The sequence below is a fragment of the Fulmarus glacialis genome, unplaced genomic scaffold (assembly GCF_000690835.1).
Source record: "Fulmarus glacialis isolate BGI_N327 unplaced genomic scaffold, ASM69083v1 scaffold8345, whole genome shotgun sequence".
Lineage (NCBI taxonomy): Eukaryota > Metazoa > Chordata > Aves > Procellariiformes > Procellariidae > Fulmarus > Fulmarus glacialis.
In genome coordinates this window covers 6,077-27,070 of record NW_009214882.1, presented here as the reverse complement: position 1 = coordinate 27,070, position 20,994 = coordinate 6,077, and the positions used below count along the sequence as shown (strand labels likewise).

At 36.9% G+C, this 20,994-nt stretch overlaps 1 protein-coding gene across 1 annotated transcript in view; it reads right to left on the bottom strand.

Annotated features, from left to right (window-relative positions):
- Nucleotides 1-1,865: 1,865 nt before the first annotated feature.
- Nucleotides 1,866-20,994, bottom strand: part of SMC1B (structural maintenance of chromosomes 1B) — a gene marked incomplete at its 5' end in the record, with an annotated part of 24,461 nt that continues 5,332 nt past the window's right edge. Inside the window, 11 exons of the mRNA XM_009578735.1 lie at nt 1,866-2,058; nt 2,333-2,443; nt 6,174-6,243; nt 6,481-6,632; nt 9,193-9,347; nt 10,095-10,251; nt 11,155-11,253; nt 12,665-12,818; nt 14,044-14,189; nt 15,972-16,113; nt 17,814-17,920. Of these exons, the coding sequence (XP_009577030.1) occupies nt 1,948-2,058; nt 2,333-2,443; nt 6,174-6,243; nt 6,481-6,632; nt 9,193-9,347; nt 10,095-10,251; nt 11,155-11,253; nt 12,665-12,818; nt 14,044-14,189; nt 15,972-16,113; nt 17,814-17,920 (1,404 nt within the window). The remainder of the gene's footprint in view (nt 2,059-2,332; nt 2,444-6,173; nt 6,244-6,480; nt 6,633-9,192; nt 9,348-10,094; nt 10,252-11,154; nt 11,254-12,664; nt 12,819-14,043; nt 14,190-15,971; nt 16,114-17,813; nt 17,921-20,994) is intronic.

Genomic DNA, 20,994 nt, shown 5'->3' with positions numbered 1-20,994 from the left:
GTCTTTTCCAACCTTAATGATTCTATGTGCCATTTATTTGTGTCCTGAAAAGCAGATGAGTCAGTAAGGGGTTATTTTAATTCCTAACATACACAGTAAGAATGTAGAAATGCCTACCTTTGGTTTTGTTTTGCCCCGCCCCCGCATATATTTTAGTCATCTATAGGGATGGGATTGCCTTGCAGCTACCTCAGGGTTTAAAATGCAGTCAAAAGGGACAGAACCTGAAACTTGTCTGTTCCATTTATCTGTTAAGTGAAAGAGTAACTTGTTTAAGGCCCTGTTCAAATTATTACCCAAGTACCACGAAAGAACTAACCATACAAATTGGCATGTTAAAGGGTATTTGCCAATTCTACTGTAGATGTGTCTTTTTCTACTTTTTTTTTTAAAATGGGAGTAAGATACTTACTGAAAACAACCTTGTTGACTATTTATTATCCTGTTATCCTGGACATCTCCAATAATGGCATAAACTCTTTTAATAAAATATTTAAAGCCAAATAGACCATTCTTGTACAGTACCTAAAATGTGTAGCTTTCACTATTCTTCAGACTGTTCAATTCTTTACTGTATTTTTCTATTTCAACCAACTGTTCCTAGCAAATGGTTAAAAAAACACAAAACAAAACTGATGTGGGTCAAAGATCTTTGAAAATCAGTAGAGGCTGCTCTTCTATTCATCCTTCACACTACTGTAAGTATTTCCACATCTGTCAATGGATTCTGAATTAAGGGACTGATGCTAACTCATGACTTACACTCAGAGTAAATAATGTTATTTATTAAGGTGTGGCAGCAACATAAGTATTTGATAAACATCTGTCTACAGTATAAGTGAACACATTTATGTTGTTATGTATTATCTACTGCTCACGTCAGTCCTTCCTTATGCAGTAACCCTGCATCTCCAGACATCAGTTGTGTGCAACAAGCACAGTGTAAGCCACACATTACAAGGTAGATGTGTGTAAGCAGCATGGTGGACAAAAGGAAGCTAGTATATGAACATAAGAAGATATAATTATTATTATGAACAACCATAAACCAAATAAAGCTCTTCAGCATACACCGAGGTGAAACATAAGCCAGATGAACTGTTTCAAGCTCTCTCAAGCTGTTCTGTAACTAACTTCATTAACTTTGCTTCTTAAATGAAGCATGGCCATCAAAATAAACTTGACTTCGTTATTACATAGCTGTCCCAGTAATCTCAACTGCAAACCAATATACTTTTTTCTAAGGCCTGCTATCTGTATGGCATCTGACTCGAACCTGGTTTATTCTTTCCACTTTTGTGTGGGTTAGAATACCTCAAAGGTGAAATTTTTCCAGGTTACATCACACTAATAGAGATGTATCATGAGCTTTTGTAAAGTTAACTAATATTTTCATAAGGTCGCAGTGGAAGACTGAAGTCTTAAGTGGGCATCACAAAAGTCACAAGATAATGGACAGATTCCAGTATCTCATTTTAAAAAGCAGGAAATAATCCTATCTGAAGGCAAATACATGCAGCTGCAACACAAGCAAGAGAGATTGTAAAGGTCTTAACCAGTGGCAGCATGCATCTAAACACTCTACTGGAGATATGGCTGAACCCATTACTTTTCATAAAAAAAGCAAGAGGCTTATTCTTTGTAATAGTGTGCTTATGTGAACCTGTAATCCTTCATCTTAAGGCAAAAAAACCCCAAATCATTTGAAGAGAAAGCTCTGCATACCAGAATGTATGCACTTCAGCCACAACCTCTGGCTATCTCTTACTTGTTAACAAAACTGTATCAATGAGTAACAGTTACTTCAGTATTTTAGCAAACTGCTTTGTTTGAAAGGTAAACATTTCTCCATGAACCTCTAATAGCCACACTCAAACTCAGATTTGTAACAGCCAGCTGTAAACACAGCTCTTGCTGTTGTCAGCTGGCCCTGAAATCGTCCATGCTTCATTCTGACACAGAACTGCGTTTGTACTTCTCTGTTCTTTCCTGGTCATCACCGTCTGGATACTCGGTAAGATCCAAAGTCAGTACTCGACTGAACATAAAGTCATCATGCTGAGAAGAGGGAGGATCATACAATTTAAAACATTTCTGTTATTTGAAATAAGCATTTCATAAATGACTATGAGATACAACAATGAGCTTAAGTTACCAAAATGATCTTTTCATCAAGCCAGTACCTGCACGCACTTCTGAACACAAAGTACTTCAAACCCAGCAACACAGTTATGTACATGATTCACTGTAGTAACCCTTACGGTGTAAATCAGTACTTCAAGAAAAAACAGCGTGTGTTATTTAACAAAATTTGGTAATAATTAATTGTTACCTCTGGACACACTCCAATCAATGCGTCTGCTTTGGAATAAAACTCTTCCTTTAGAGAAATAACTATCATTTGAAACTGTTCATGTGCCTGCTCTCTAATGAAACTTGATACCTTTGGAAAAAAGCCAAATATTTCAGTAAGTTAGTTCTGGCAGACTTAAACCATGCTATAATTAGGGAATGATGAGGAAAGAACTGAACGATGTTAGCTGCAGCATTCAGTAATTCAGTTATGAAATAAGCAAGATAAAATGAGAAATAAAACTGTCTTAAGACAGATACTTTGCATGTTCTTAAGACAACCCCTCAGGTTTGCTGCTTTCTGAATACCTAAGAAAATTCACTCCAATGAATAAAGTTATACAAAAAGGCCAGTGCCAATAAAAAATATTGTACTTAATATAACTACAAAGGAAGCTGGAAGTTCCTGAATAAGGAAAAAAAGTGTGAAAAGGTTGTTACTGGCTGTATACTAAGATCTTAAATACGTATTAGTTCGCGGCAGACAGCAACATTTTTTTCAATAATCTGCAAAATAAAGGTGCAAATATTAAGTTACAAATTGGTGACTCAATAAGGCAGTATCCCACAATATAAATTAAATGCTGAATAAAGGAAAACCAGTACATTTTAATTAGACTTTTGTCTGCACAGTTGTATCTACGTGATAATTGAAGTCTTCTTTTAATGGAAGAACTGCCTTTAGTGAGTTACATATTTCACATTCATCTTACAGTATAATTATAAGTAAATTACTGGAGATTTGCTTTAGTAAATCCTTAAACTGAAAGAATGGAAAGAAAAAGACTTAGTTCTAAGCATAAAACCTGGATACCAGTGAGTATTAGCAACACACAATTTTCCACATACAATTTTTGCTCACTTGCAGTAGTTAATTCCTCTGTCTGAAGGTTTTGGTGCTTTCCAGTAACAACTGCATCTTACAGGTAAGGAAAGAGATATGAAAGACCCTGGGAGCAGGGAAACATTAAGTGAATTATGTACTTGCAGATCACTGCAATTTTGCTTTTGCTTATTCTGCAATTTAAGACACTTTTCACACATGCTTAAAGAATAATCTAACTCTCCTTATAACAATACCTAGATAGATGTTGAAGCCAATTAAAGGAATTTTCTAGGAAACCACTATTTTGTCACCCTCTTCCTGCATTACATGGGCAGCTGCTCTCCAAGCATATTGTACATCACAGCCTGTATCGCAAGTTGCCTGCTTCATGTTGCCTACGTGACAAGAGCAGCCCTTTTAGTAATCCTGCCCCAACCCCTCCACGCTGCATCTTGTTACGGGAGCAGCAGGCAGGAAAAGGACTGCGGAAGGCCAGTAAGCCCAACAGGACATTCTGGACAGGGGCTATGCAGCCGGTATGCCACAGCCTTACGGGAGATGGGCATCTCCAGCCATGAAGGTTACAAGACGGGCAGAAGCCCACTTCAACTTCAAAGCAGGAAGTTACTTCAGCGTAACTTCCCAGTCAGATTAGATGGGCCCCAAGGACTCAACTAAAGGCTTAATGTAGACTCCAAAGGCAATTTCAGGGTTAACCCTGATATAATCCAGGTTTAATAGCTCTTGGGCCATAAAGTGGTATTTATGGATGTTATTTTTATTAACATACATTAGACCAGAACTTACAATACTTAAACTTTCTGCATTAATGTTCTTCCTTTTCTTGAATACACATCTTAAAAACATACATTATTGCTGCTGATGCATCAAATGAAATACAGTACTTTCAAACTGTAAAAATACTACCAACTGAAGGTTATAAGCCTAGGAACCATTTGGCTAACAACTGTTAATATGACAGTCTTTTGTGGGCTATGAATGTGATTTTTATCTGAAGAAAAGTAAACCAGATTTGAAATATGTTTGAATTGAGAAACCCAGTGTTCTGAAGAAGTATGGTGCTTAGCATATTCTTAGGTATAAACTGGACATCTCTCCTGCCAGATGTGTCAGAATGAGCCTACTCAGAAAGGCAAACTGCAAAGTGCCTCATTACTGTGTTTCTCATCAACTATGTTAATGCATCATTTGTAGTCTCTATGGAAAGTTGATAACATACTAGAAATCATGAACTTCATGGAATGTGTACATAATTGGCAACTGCTGCATCTGTAACTGCAACAGGAACTTACGTGGATAAACTGAAGTCATCCAGGTAATGACCCGCAATTTTGTTAGACATGATCTGAGACCCCTGCCCAGCTCCAGACAGAACCATGGAGAATTTTACATTCATATCCAAAAGACCACCTCAGAAGTCTGCAGAGATAGGAAGTGCTAATCACCTAATACACTGCAGCTTTGATGAAAGGCAAAAACATGAGGTTTAGCATTAAATAATGTAATAGCAGACAAGAAAGACAGTAAAGGAAAACTTGGAGGCAGCCTGTGTAACTCTAAGTCATCAGCCATGATACATTTGACTCCAGAATTAAAAATAACATCCAGAAAACACAATACTGGTATTTAACCAGAATACATGATCTTCAACTGTTATGTCAACTCATAGTGGTCCTGAGTGAAAGACTACTAACTAGGAAAGTATCCTGTTAAAAACCTTAGATCACAGAGGTGTTTGTGATCACTTGATATGTAATCTTCTTTCTAATCATGTCACTGAGAGCCAAGCCCTAAAGCTTGCTTTGTTATTTTCATTACAGTCCCAATACCTCTAATCTGGTGTGGCTGAAACACACTGGACCGAGTTAAACTCAGGGCATATCATCTGCTCAGAAGTATGGATGATGGGTATTCCTCATGGACTTGTATCCCAAGGACTGTTTAAGGAACTCGGGTTCAGGAAAACACTTCTCACAGTGCTACGCGGAGTCAGTAATCTCCAAGAAGGAATTCTATCCGGCAGGCACAAGTAGTGGAGCTTCCCCAGCTGTCTACTATAGAGGTACCCTCCAAGCAAACGCTGGTGTACTTGGCACATCACAGTTAACTCCATTAGGAAGGGGGAGGGCGGGGGGGAAGAAAAAAAAAGTTTGGTGTTTATAAAACTGCTTTTATTTGTTAGGCTCTACCAAGACTGACATCACTATTAATGCAAGTAGAAATACAGCTTGATCTTACTTTCTGTGGAAGATAGAAGAAAATCCAGGCACATGTGGAGATCTTTTTGATTCCTCTCCTACATACAATCTCCTTGCATTGTCTCCTCCTCCCAGAGGCTGACATCTACAGTTGGCAATCTTTACTGTTTGTATTCTATCGTAAGTTTTTGTTACAGTGAATAGTTATTAGCAAAATGAAACTTAGAGGAGGACAGGAAGCTATTTTAATCAAGGAAGAATTCATGTGACTAAAACAATGGGAGTGATAGCCCTTAATTGGTGTTAATATAAAAATATTTAGTAGGCCAATTATATAAAATAAATACTCCAGTGACAGAATGACTTGATTTTCAACATGCAGATACCTCCAAGAAGCAGAAAGGAGTGTAAGAGCCTTAAAAGGCCTTAAAAATTCCAACCAAACCAACCCAACCAGCAATTCACAAGTGACCTTCATGTCAGATTGTACCACACGTGGTCATGCGGTATACTTCCACACTCCTGACCTATTTTTCTCAACTTCACAGTTTGGGGACTGATTAAAACACACTTAGATTTATGAATTTAAACCTAGCTCTAGTCTAACATCTCATACAACCATTATTTCAGTCCTAAACCCAATATATTTTAAAACAGGTTAAGGCAGTGTAATCAATCTCTTTATCCCAACAACCTTTGATGAAAAGTAGCCATCCTTCTACAAAAGATATCATTATATTGTCGATGAAAGGATAAGGTGAAAGGGACCAACTTACTTTATCAATGTTTGTGTTATCCAGGGCAGCATCTATCTCATCTAAAATAAAAAAAGGTGCTGGCCGAAAACTGTAGAAGACAAGACAGTATGTTGCATTTAAATGCAAAAATGTTAATAAACATTGTAATTACTTTAGAGATTCACTTACTCTATCATAAAATTTTGATAAGAAGTAATGACAGGTCTTTAGCAATGTTTGAATACTCTATTAGAAGATTTTTTTTAACATGTTTGTAAGTGTAACACTGTCTATCTTCCTGCCACTTACTCAGCCACATACTTGGATAATATCGTATTTCTTTTACCTGTGTATAGCAAACACAAGAGCCAGAGCTGCCACAGATTTTTCACCTCCTGACAAACTGTCCATTGGCATAAAGCGTTTTCCCGGAGCCACGCAGTTAAAGCCAATGCCTTCCAGATAAGGCTCCTCAGGATTTTCAGGACTAAGGAATGCCTGGAAACGCATACATTTCATTATTAATAATGACATTTATAAAATTATTAAGATGGATATTTTTTAGGTTTAAATACGACTGAGCTAGTGTTGAAACTGGTAAGTTAGCTTCATTTGTAGGAAACACTTGTTCATGTATACTGAAGAGCAGCACTATAAAATTTCCCAGTGAATATGCCTTTAATAACAAACCAGGAGCTAGAAGGCTAATTAACTAAACCATTTTGGAAATGGCTCCACATATTTGTTATTTACAAAAACTTTCAACTACTAAATAAACTTGATTTTATCACCTTTTATGTAATTGCTTTAATTTTTTTTTAATGATTAAAATTTTAGACTTCAAAAGCAGTTTCCTTTTTTGTTTGGAAGTAAATATACTTCCAAAATTACCTGAGTGTAATTTGTATCTTGTGAAAGGTTGGTTTTACAAAAATCTAGCTTTGAGCTGGAGAAAGATTTTAATATACATAGGCTTTCTCTATACTTTGTATCCTGGTTCCCAGGTCCAAAACTTAAACGTATTATTTTAAAGCAATGGCCATTTTACCAAACCATTAAAAAGTATGATGGACAAGCTAATTGCTACATGGTTTATTTTTCCCATTAAATAGAAGAGACAATAAAATAATACAGTCTCTTCCCCTCTGCACAAGTAGATACAGATAAAAAGCAAAATTTCCATAGCTGACACTCATTTCAAATGGCTCCTCTCGGATCTTAGAGACAGTGGAATAAAAACAAAACAAAACACTACATGTACTTTGATTTAAAATAATTTCTGTGGTAAATAGTCCTGGAAGTAAGATATAGTGCTTGCAGTATCTTTGCCTTGTTGGAGGTATGCGTATTTTCCTCTTTTTCTCTGCTGAGAGAATGCCTGACATTGTTATTACAGTGTTCTTCAGGCCGTAAACGTGTCAAATATCTTGCAATGCAACTCCCAGTTCTATGCCATTGCATGTATCTATGCAAGAGGAAGTTTTCACATATATGGACACTGTTAACAAAAGTCATCTTGTAGCTTACTAGGGCACATACATTCCTTGCTCATGAAGATTTGAAAGGAACGACATTTCTCTCTCCACAGAATAGGAATGGAAGAGAACTGGTGGCGAACTCAGCAGTGAATCTGCGTACAATTTCTTAGGCAGTAGTTTCTTTTAAAGTACTTCTACCACACAACATGCTGATGAAATAAATTTTACTGAGCAATACATTCAGTGCACAAATGTTCTGAGTCCAGAATCTCTGGAAGTTTAACTAACTCAATCTATCAAAGCTTCTCTTTTTTGGACTGAACAGTAAAGCATTATTAATGAATGTTATTAATAGAATAATATTAAGAAACATTAATTTTAAGAAATTTTCATGTTAAAAATTGCTAAGGCTGCTTAAAAAGCATCTGTTCAAGCTGCAACGCAGGCCACCTCCTCTGATGGCAGAACTTGGAGCTAACTCTTCCCTTAGCTAACCAGAGTAATCACCACACACAGAGCAATCATCTCTCTTCCAATGCAATTAGACCAGCTTCCTTCAGCTGCTATGTTAGTATCTAGTAGGCAGTTTCAGCTTCTCAGCTAATCACAGGATAATCTCTTGACCAGGTTACCACTATAGCTCAAATCAAGGCACAGCATCGCAGACCTCAGAAAGAAAGCACCCAACTAATTATTTTGGCAATGCATCTGGAAAATACCAGTTTTTTTCAGAACGATGCAAAGTCAAGACCTGCCTGATGTTTAGTCTAGGGGAGAAGGTATGTGCCCAGTAATCATGAAGAAAGAAATGCTTTATTATCCTGACCAGCCTGGAAGCAGAAAGGATATATTTCAAGATATTTAAGGTGTTCACTGAACATCTGACTCTGAGGGAAAACACAAAATCTGACGTTTAAGAGAGATACGAATTCAAGCCTGAGCCCTTTAAACATCCAACCATGTACAGAATTTGATGTAAACAAAGCATTTGGGAGTTTCCTCTTTACTTTCAGCATTAATATTGGAACACTAGCAAAGATTAATACAATTTTTTGTGACACAATGTTTCTACAGGTTTCTTAAACGTTGTGAACATACTAATATTTATTTAAGCGGGGTATAAGGAGCTTCAAAACCTCACACAAAACACTAGCACTGCAATAGTGATTTATGATTTTTAATCTATACCAATGATTAAGTGTTTTCAATTACTTATTATCGGTATCACTAGATCTGTAAACCAACGTTATTTTAAAATGAAGTATTCGAATATATTTCACATTTGTGTCATGATAATTTACAAGTCTGCTAAATACAAAGAGTAAAACTAACCCAAACTGAGTAGTTCCCTATTTTGTTAACACTTTAGATCACATTTCTCTGTCTAATGTCAAGCATGCTTTGGCATATTATGTATTCCTCCTCCGACCCTAAAATTCTGAAGTCTTTATTATTTGTGTCATTTTCTTCTTCAGGACTGAAACTGTTTTGGAAACTAGAAGTGTTACTAAGTTCTCTTATTCTAGATAACAAAGCATCAAGTAGGCCTTTTAAGCTAAGCACCTAGGAACATGACACACCTGAGCGCTAGTGTTTCTGCAAAGTTTCTTGTAGATCTGATCAATAGCTACCGAGGCATGCTCAAAGCACCGGCTAAAAAGCTCATATCTCCTTTTTTTCACCTGTTCAAATTCTTGCTTGCGTGTTCTGGCCTCCTTTCTGCTGGTCTCAAAAGCTATGGAAAAAATTACTGAAATTACTCCATAATAAGCCTCTAAGCAAATACACAGAACAAATATATATTGTGTACCATAACAAGCATCAAGGAAAGTATTTGTTGCATTTGTTCTAATGCACATACAAGGAGCACACCAATATTATGAGTTTCCTTCCACATTTCAAATGGAGGCCCAAAAACTGAAAAGTTGGGATGTATTCAACCTGCTCTATGCCACATTCATCTGGAGCAATGAATAAAATTCTTCTCCTAATTCCTTCTGTAAGCTGGGTAGCCTTAAGCAGTACCAGCCTTTACCTGTTACAGCTTCAGAACTCCTTGGTTTTCTTAGTATCAATGCTCTTTGAGGATACCAATAATTTTGCAGTAATACTCCATGTCTGAGTTCTGGAATATATATATATATATTCCTTCAATTATTTAAGAAAAATTTAAAGAATCTTATCATTAAAGTCAGTAATTTTTAGAAAATAAGTAAAAATACTTTACAATGTCATTTGGCCAACAAAGTATCTTTCCAATCGTTCAAACTGTATTTCAATAAACTACTGCAGAGTAAGGTATATGTTAATAAATTGTTTACATACAATTAAAAACACAAATGAGGATAAACACTTAAGCACAAAAAATACCTTAGTATCTGAAAGAAGCAAAGCCAGCAGGACCAACCCCAGAAAGGGGAATTTCAACTAGGGTGAAAACTCCCACAGTAACAAAAGATTTGTATGAAAGACTCAGTGTTACCATCTATTGATTCTTGGAACTTGTCCCGAGCTATCTGTAATTTCTCTACTGCTCTCAGGTTTGGAGCAGCTGTCTTCATTAAAGTACTCTCTTTAGATTTTATTTCCTGCTGCATCTGGTTCAGATGATCCTCTATATCTTTATGAGACTCTAGGTCCTAAAGAAAAATATAAAAATACCAGAGCAATAAAATTTGCTTTTAAGCCAAGGCATTTCAACATATATGGCAAGCACTCATGGTTTCTGGAAGAAGTACCCCACTCATCGAATAGTTTTAACTGGAAACACAACAAACCAAAAACCTCCACTCAGAGACTTAGTTCTCAGAATAAATTTACTAGGTCCTAAGCATTGTTCCACAAGGCCTTTAAAAACAGACAACAAATTCCCTAGAAGTCTGGGTTAAAATACAACACAGGAGGAGGATTAGCTGGCTTCACTAATCGATTTGTAAAGAAAACCTTTGAAACAGGTTCTTGATGAATTCTTCGAGACAAGTTCCACTGATGACAGATTCATCCCTTGCTCTGTACCTAGCCTCTGACATTTAATTATTTTCCTTATGATTAAAAAGGAAAAAAAAAAATTACAAAAAACTTCTGAGAAAACATGACCTAATGGACCGTTACAGAGGGAAGTATGGTAAGACTCAGTCTCTGAAAATACTACAGAGAGAAGGTTGTACAAGGCCCCTGGCAGCCAATCATTGGTTTCTACAGTTTTGAGTAATAACCTGTAGTGTTGGAACTTAAAGGCAGAAGGTAAAGGAGGAAGGAAAAATCAGAGTTGTATTTACTATTTCTCCATTCTATTTTTATGGTTTAGGTAAGCTTTAAATTAAATTTATTTATATGGGAAATTGACCTATCCAGAAATCCCATACATTAGCGCTATGTATGACTGCAAAACCAAAACCCACACACATGCACTTACGCTTAACAGTGTTTTTAGTAAGTTTCATTTAAAGACCTGGGTGAAGAATAAATAATTTCAACAAATAAAATATTTTAAGTAAAAATAAAAAACTCGATCTCTAATAATTTCAAACAAAAAAGATTACCTTCAGGTCTTCTGCTAGGCTGCTGTAGTCTATCTGAATTGCCTCCTCCCTTTCATAGATACTTGATGTAGTCTGAGTGCCTTCTGTTTCAGTTCCTAGCTATAAACATGAAGGACATTCCAGTTCAGAAATATGACAGTTAACTTTTAAACTGCTAAAACAATACATTAAAAGGATATAAAATGAGGAGCCAGTGGTAACACGGTATGAGGCAAACTTATTCCATGGCTCCTCTCCTAGCCAAAATGGAGTTAACAGTTAGTTAAGATCTTATGAATCTAATTAAAAACCGCACCTTTTAAACGAAGTGAAAATATCTGCTAATTTCAGTTTGAAGCTAAGATGAAAGCAACAGTAGTTTATTTGTAATATATTTAGAACAATACGCATACTATAAATCTCCTGATTGGAAAGATTTATGTTCCCATGATAATTCAATCCTCTTTCAAGGAAAGGCTCTGAAGTGTGTAAGTCGAGGCGTTTCGTCCACTCAGTTGGCCTCAGAGGAAATTAGTAGCTTCAATTCTATATGGCATTAAGCATCTTCTGGACCTGGATTTCAAACAGCTACTTTCCCTTGAATGAAACACGTGCTGCATGTCATTATCAGTCCCTTTCCTACCAAGACTTTCTCAGAACCACATCTTACTGGTCTTCTGAGTGATATGAATTAGGAATCTAAGTTGTTATTCCTACTGCCCACCTCCCTGGTTTCATCTCTTCCTTATTTACAAACAGCGAGAGCTGAGCTGCTGACATACTCATGATTAGCAGTTCATGTCCTTCCCCTTCAAAGACTGCCTGCCTCACTGCCTTCATTTTGTCTTCTGACCCACTCATTCATAGCTATCCTCCAGCAAAAGTACTTTTCTATGGAATGGGTTCAACAAGACTCCTTCCAAGTCCACAGACTGGTTACAAGTCCTTCAAAACCCACAGCTCTTCTTTTGTAACAGTGGAGAAAGTTTAGTTTCTCCTCACAGAAGATACGCTGGAAAAAGAGGGAAGACTGAGAAAAATAATGAGGATCAATCCTCTGAAAGCAAGAATATTTCTATTTTAGCCTATCCCTGATTTCTGTGGATATCTACATCTACTAAAGACAAAGGGATGATTTTAGACAACATTTATATTATAGATGATTAACCAAATATTATCTCAATCCACGTACATGCCATATTTATTTACATTTCAGAATTGACTCTCTTACATATGTGTATCTAGAATACTCCTTCATACCAATTTTCTTGTACCACAGCGATATTACATATTTCACAGGAATACATTTCAAGCACAAGCAAAAATACTTGCAAACAATATTTCTGTCTACAAAAATAAACAAAAATCCTTCTCTTGAACGCTTGAGGCCCAAACACATGAAAACAGTGTATTTATTTTAACATTACTATGCAAGACAAACAGTCCTGCAAGGAAAAAATAAATATCTTTAAATTCAAGACTGAATAATTGTTCCTCCGTGATATCTATCTTCTGTAAACATTTTAAGTACCTCTACTTCACTGATGTCATCCAGTGATCCAGACAGGAGCTTTATTTTCACGTCCTGCACCTTGCATTCAAGAAGCATATTATGTCGTCTTAATCTTTTCTCTTCCAGTGCAGTTTCTATAGCTGTAGCTTCCTTTTGTAATTTTGTAGCTTCCCTACATACACAAAGGGCACAAAACAATTAAAAAGCAGAAGCATTGCTGCCAATAACATCCACAGCCATACAGCATAAAAACCAGTCACCAAGCACAAAGGGGGCTTTTTCCTCTATAATCCCCATCAAACATAAAGGAAAACGGTACTTAACTTCTTCCATCCCCTTCATTCTCCCAAATTACTCAAGAGGGAGCTGGGAACCACACACTATTCTAGCACGCAAGGTAACACTCTGCTATTCTGTATTAACTCTTAACTCTATGGCAAGGCAAATGCTAGTAGCACAGACATAGTTTCAGTATATTGCCAAGTTCACACTAGAGCATGTTCAAATATCCACCTTTCCTAACTACAACTAAATGCTTTTCTGTTCAGCTCTGCTGAACATATATGGAGATTTGATCCTTTTAAAATTTAATCAAGTATCTTTTATCATTACTCTACTTGAAATACACCTTGATTCTTTGCAACAAAATCCAAGTTGCTAAATAAGGCAGACACATATGTGTCTTACATTGTTAAAATTATACACTATAAAATGAATTACTAGGCATACAATCTATGAGTTCATACAAAATTCCACAAGTCTACCTAACCATACTGTGCCAACATGTCAGTTTTTTAAAACATAAAGACGACTCCTGATTAAGAGACATTAAACACATCAATAATAAGCAAGCATAAGAAAACTGAAGTATATACTGTTCTTTTAAATCAACTGCTTAGGGGACAGTTAGGACTAAATAGTGACCTAAAATTAATACTAGTTTAAGGTATCCAACACTTGAAAGGCCTAGAGAAAATGAGAACACTGAAATCAGAAAATTGAACAAACTGTACAACTCAAAACAAAAATATGAAACTACCAGCAAACTTAAAATGCCCCCCCAATCAAGCTGTAAGCTAATACATACTTATCAGAAGTCATTACATATTTATTAGAAATCACAACAAGACCTAACACTAGGTAGATAATAAGATATGTTATTCTATATGGTTTATGGGATGGCTCTCATGAAATAATCTCATTCACATTACTTTTGGGAACCACATACTGGATTAGAAACAGTTTTTAACTAATGCATACTGTAAATGCAAATCACCATGTCTGTAATGAATCTTTCACAAGAAAAGAGAACAAGAGAAATTCAAACATCTGATCACTAAAACTCTTCTAAGTATTACCACATTAATCATTTTCCCAGGAGTACAATTAGTAATTACCTATTAAGAGTTAACAAAGTCTTTCTGAACTCTTCAACTTCATTTTGGGTTTTTATAACCTCAGATTTATGAGCACTTAATCTATCCTTAAGATGTTGCTGCTCCTCCACAATTTCATTCACTTTTTTTAGAAGCTTTTCCTCATCCTGCATAGAAATATTTACATTTTTAACCTTTCACCAAAAATCTTGATATGGAACCTTTATTATACAGAAAGAAAAAGAGTTAAAAGTTTAAACCTGTTAAAATACATTCAAATGTGTTACAGCACAAAATCTGAAAGGCACTGGGAAAACAGCCTGTCTTACACACAGGAAGATGCAGATGTTCTGTATACACAGGCACAGCCAGCTCCGGATTTGTGACTGTACCGGATTAAACTATAAAGCCAGCAAGCAAGGCAGGGATCCTAGGACGCCTATGATCTGTAGGCTACTCCCTTTTCCTCAGTTAGTCCCTTAGCCCCGCAAGAAGGATCCCATCTGCTGTACCAGATAGATGTATCTGCCACACATTTAGCAACACCTAAGGTAACCTGAAATCCTATAACAAGTATTGTTCATTAAAGATAAATCCTGAGGTAATCCGCAGAGAACAAAGAATCTGTGGAGGTATACTCTAGTCTTCCCCTATATAACCCACACTACTAGTAAATTGCTAGAAATTAGGTGGTAGAACACAGTAAACCTAATGATACACGCATGAAGACATGGTCCTTAAGAGACTAGTGTTATGGCAACCTAATCAAGACTTACTGCTGTTGCAGTATCCGAACAAAGTACCTTCAGAATTTAATATAAACAATCCTTCTCCAGGACCGAAATATCTGAATTTGCTCAAAGTCATATTTCAGAAAAATTATGCACACAGGCATGAAGTCAGACATGTTTTTGTGCAGGACTGAGTAAGGGTCTGTTGGTTTTCCTCAGTATCAGAAATACATGTCTTCTAATGTTAAAATACAGAGTTCAAGTGATGCATGTGGGGTTTTTTGCCCACTTTGGGGCAGTTTTACATTTCACTTTTGTTTTTTTATTCAAAGCACTATTACACATCTGTCATGGTTTCCCTGGCAGGCAGTCAAATACCATGCAGCCGCTCGCTCACTCCCCCTGCCAGTGGGGCGGGGAGAGAATCAGAAGGTGAGAGTGAGAAAAACTCGTGGGTTGAGATGAAGACAGTTTAATAGGACAGAAAAGAGAAAATAATAATAATAATGATAAAATATACAAAATTAGTGATGCACAATGCAATTGCTCACCACCCGCACTGACCGATAACCAAGTAGCGATAGGTACTTCCTGGATCACGCCTACCATTCATATACTGACCATGACGTCAACATCTTTTCTCCTTCACTTTCCAGTGCACCACAAGCATAGTTTATTTAACAAGCAACATTAACACACAAAAATTTACTTATGAATAAAGAACACTACGAAGCAAGAATCCATACATATTATTTCAACTAAAAATCTAAATTAGTTTTCATAGAACTATTTTAATTCTATTAGTGGCTGTGAAGCACCTTGAAGATGCAAAGCACCAGAGTTGTTACTATTACTCATAAAAGCTTCCAAAGAATCTCAGCCACATGCTACTAGTTTTACCTGTAGTCATATGCTGCCTTTTCCTATAAACTAAACACAAGAGAACGCTGTACATACAGTAATCCCAAATTTAATTTTTAGTAAGCTTATTTTAAATAATTAATAAGTACCCTAATACGACAGGTTATTCCAAGTTAAAATGACAATATGCAACTGCATTTTTTTAATATTTACTAAGTCAACAGTGAATTAAGTCCTAGAAGAATTACTCAATAACATCAACTATGTTTATTCAAAACTGTAATTCAATGCATTCTTTCCTCTCAGTCCCAGACAGAGGTAGATACAGATATATACGTGTATGTATTTTACAGTTACCTTCTGTAGCCCGGTAATCTCAGCTTCATCTTTATGAATGGTCTCCCTCAACTTGCTGACTGTGTTTGTTAATTTTTGTAGATGATCACGATTATATTCCAGCTGAATGTTTAGTCTTGTCTTCTGATTTTCAAACTCCAGTCTAGTCAAAGTACAGTATTTCAAACCAACACTTACAAAGCAGGCTAGTAACTGTGACTTTAAATTATTGTAAGCTACATTTTCACTTTGCCTATTTAGATAGCATTTTTGTATCTTCTACGTGAACACAAAAATTTGCATACATTTGGATCATTGATTCCACTACACCACATCCTGTCGATATACTGGAAGTTACAGAAATACAGTGATAATAGTTCAAAAAATACAATATAAAGATACAGTATGGCCACATTCAATATGGAAAGTTCAAGTACCTCAGTATGAATGATATACCTGTAAAAGATGCAGATATAAGCTGGGCAAAAGCTACACTGATGCTGTGTATTTATCCAATGCCTGCGCTCCCTGCTCAGCCTCCGCAAGCCTCCTAGTCAGCTGGCATGTACATTTATCTCAACATTATAAGGAACCTATCTCAGTTGGGAGATGGCAATTAAGAAGCATGAGACCAGAGCTTTTTAAGCCATATTCAGCCTTTCTTACCATCTCTCAATGGAGACCTGTATTTGTTTATAAGGGTACAATGGCAGAAACTTCTTCACATGCTGCTGTGATAAAGGACGGAAGTAAAACTAAGCAGCTGTTTACAGAAAGGTGTTACTCTCAGCTGTTACTGTCTGCCTCTGAGCTTTGAGCTTCCCAAATGATTTACTACTAGTGCTGCATCTGTTGTTCAGACAAAAGGGTCGGCACAACACCAGCTACAGGCTCTTCAGACCTGGGCAAGAAGGCGCCATAGCACAGGCTTACAGGACTAATAATGGCAAGTTAGGGCACAAGCAAGGCCAAGGCCATATATGCAGTGTAGCTTAAGGCCATGCAAAAAGCTCCTCTTCTCACTGTTCTATTACTAATTTCTTATACTTCACCAGACTTCAGTTCTTGCAAACATAAATAAATGATCAAATTACTTCAGCCAGCAGGTGCTTTACCTGCAACTGAATGCACTGCACTACTACCTCACTGCAGCCCTAGCCAAAAACATACATTTGGACCAGTTTCTGAAAACCAGTCAGAGAGTCTCTTAGCAGCTGAAGAGATAGCTGAAAAGAAAATGGAGTTCAGTGCTAGCCATTACACTAGTCATGTAGAAAAGGTGTATTTTCTATAAATAATGTCAGGAAATGCACAAACTATCATCTGCCTGAAAGCGCCTGTAGTACAAGCAGACAGTTTATTTTAACATTCTAACTCTGTAAGATACAAATTTGTGGTCCTGTGACATGTGCCTGTTTGAAGGGAATACCAGTTGAGATCGCCTGTGAGAAAATTAAGATTCTGTTGTCCTTAATAGTATGTTCCTATACCAAATCACTGCACCTTACACCCAGTTCTCCTTTCAGATTTTTGATACGAGTGAGCCTTCATGTCATCCTCAATTTGTGATAGAGCCACTCTTCAATGTGGATTTTAGAAAACTATTCTTTGCTTTATTTTTCTACACAAGTGCTACCAAAATAGTAAATTTTACCATTCAAGTTTGTAGCAAAATGTCACTGCCTGTAACTGTCCAATAAACCCAAACCATAGCAGTGCAACTGCTAACTAATCTTTGCAGCAATAATACAACTTTTTAGTCTTCTAGGTTTTTGTGCTATTTCCTGTGATGCAGTTACTCATTTATCAATGCGCCCAATCTAATACAAACCACCTTTTTTACATTTCAATTACAAATACCACCTTCTCTTATCAATCTCCTCTTGTTGCCTCACATGTTCTTGTTCATACACACGAATATTTTCTATACCAATTTCTTCACAGAACTCCTGGAAAACAGCATCTTCAGCCTTTGAATAAAGTGAAATGGAGCAAAAAATGTTTATACTATTTTGGCACTCACAGAAGTAAAACATTTAGACAATCACTTCATGCTACAGGTTGGATTTTCAAGGTACTTTAAGAAACAGCAAATTGAACTACTGAGAAGTAATCTGTACTTGACGTTTGCAAATAACACTGTCAGTACAAATGCCAGATACAAGGCATATGATCTGCAAAAGGCAACTCTTATCTAAGCTCTTATTGACAGCACCTGGTCATTCCAAAGAAAATTAAAGTCATCACAGTGTAACCAACTTCCCTGGTTCTGTCTGTGATTCCCAGCCAACTGAAGAAGAGAAAGCTGAATGGTACACGAGACACTAATCAGATACACCAGGTTTCTTGGTGAGGCTCGGTTCTTCATTTTAATCCTTTCAAGTGATCCAAAATATTAATCGCTATGTTCCATTTATAGCAAAGCCACAGAAAAAAAACTGCTACAGAATCCCTCATTTCTTAATTATACAGTATATACTAACAAAAGCTTCATCCAAAAACAGTCCTAAAATTTTAATGAAAAATTTAAGCAGGCAAATAGATGCATATGGCAGGAGTGAACAAAGAAATAGCAACAGCCTACAGCATTTAAAAGGAAACCCAAGGAAACCCAACAGACTGAACAAAATTTTAGAGAGATCTTTACAGGTCAAAACCTCGTATTGTTTATATTGTTTTGGTACGCAGGCTTGCTTAACCAGGTTATCAAATACTACATCAAATCAAATTATACTATTCAAGTAACACTACTCTTCAGAAACTGATTACCAGCCTCCATTTGTTTTTTGGGTTTTTTTGTTGGGTTTGGTTTTGGGGTTTTGTTTTTTGTTTTTTTTTTCCCCTCAGAACAAGCAAAATAAAAGGCCCCTGGATCTGGAATTTTTACAGCCTAAACATCAATGACTTTCTCAATGTCTGCAGATGACACACATCTGCACTCACTTGTGCCTGTACCACAAGTAAGACAGAGAAGATGCAGCAGTTTTGGCTTCTTTTACATGCAGCATTCCAGTCATAGATTAATCCTAGAAAGACTGATGAGAATGGCTCAGAGGCCAGAAACTAAGTTACACATGTACTATGCACCTCAAGTAACTCCAGACAGTGGTGAGGAATCTCTCTTTCTCTACATTTGCACAAGCATCTAGGTGCAGGGCTGTGAATTTTCCAGATAAAACTGCAGCACCACTATTCCATAGTTTGTACCAGATTCCTTTGTTTGGCAAGAGTAAGAACAAGGCAGCTTCCAGAGAGAAGTACAGATGAGGTGCTTATTTCACAGAGAGGCCAGAGTTACTGTCTACTCTAGTAGAACAAGCATGAAACCCCTCTTAGTACCAGATTAGGCTTTACTACTATTCGCTTCACTGAATGACTTCAGTCTCTTCACGATAACCTTGCTTTTGAATTTATCAGCTGTCTGTACGAACTGTGCTGGGGACCATCTGAAGATTAGAGAATGATAGGGAAAATGAGGTATGAGATGGCAGAACAGTCTACAGAAAAAACAGCTGGGAGACCTAACTGTTGGATCACATATCACAGAGAACTTTTCCTGTTGCTGATAAAAAGCAGAAAGGAGCAGGTTCTAATGACAAAAGTTTTTTAGTACCGTAACAGATAATGAATTTGGACAGGTGGGGGGTAGTACAAGGACCCTAAGCTCTGCATCAGCTACCCCTCAAAAAAGAGGGAGAGCAAAGGAGACTCAGTTATATCATAAGCTAGCTCCATCTTCCATGAATTGGACTCCAAATGAATGTCGGCATACAACAGTCTTAAAAACAAAACAAAAAACCCAAACAAACCCCAAAACCACAACATACAAAAAACCCCGACAAACCCAATACACCTCTTCCCCCCTAAAAACATCCACCCAAACAAACAAACAATAAAACCCCAAAACAGTGGAATAAGGAATTTGCTGACAATCATCATGCACAACTCAACCATTCTCCCAGGGTAATCAGAGTGCACAGAAAATAAAGCACAGATATTGGCTACTTCCCAAGAAGAGAAAAGGAATCTTCACACTATGCTGCTCTTTCTCTACTTTTCTAGTATATATATTCTCTAGCAGGGCTGAGAACTCTTCTCAGCTCTAGAAAACTGACACAGAGCTCTCTTCCTAATGGCATGAGCACGCCTGATCTATTCTGCCTGTGGGTTGCAGAAGTGGTGGATCTTCTCTTCTCCCTATGAAAAGATATGGATAGAGCATTTCCATGCAGACACTGAATGGGTCCTGCTATGACTGCAATGAGAATGATTTTCAGAAGGATAGTCACCCATGCAAAGACTGTCTACCCAGTGGGATCACTGAGAGATCTGCAAGGTGAATACAGAGTTTAGTGTATATACATGCTGTCACAGATCCACATCGGCCAGGAAGACTTCATGCCAGAAGAAAGTTACAGTCTACTCATGCAGTCTCACTGCAAAATTCTCTCTCCACAAAAAGGAAAGATTCTCTAACCACAGTTTTTTTACAAAGAACCTGGATGTTAGAGTCTGAGAAAGAATAAACTGAGATTTATCAAATTCTACCCTCAGGCGATGAAAGTCCTAGAGAGTAATTTTCTGGGATTTGATCTACAGCAAAAGTTTGCGCTGAGAGCTCTAAAGCTGTGAACTTCGATGGATTGTCCCTGCTCAGTACTACAGTAAGTAAATCATATTTATTACCAGCGCAGGAAAAGGTGGGGGAAACCCAACTTATCTTCTTCAAACTCAAAAATTTTCTCCTATGTCAAATGAAATTATAGTGTATATATTAAGCAAACCTTCATCTAATATCAAGAAGTAGATGGATTTGGTTGGTTGGGTTTGTGTTTGGCACATAGAAGTCACACTATTTTGATTTTAAGGAAATTGATTTGCAAAGTTATGATACATACATACTAACATCCAAGTGCATTTCTGTTCACAGTTACCTTGGTAAGAAAGGTAGAGAATGTGGGAAGATTGCTGGAGTAACTTATAACCCTTGTCAACACAAGTAGTTTACGAAGTTAAAAGTTGTTCGATTTCTAAAAGTCAGCAG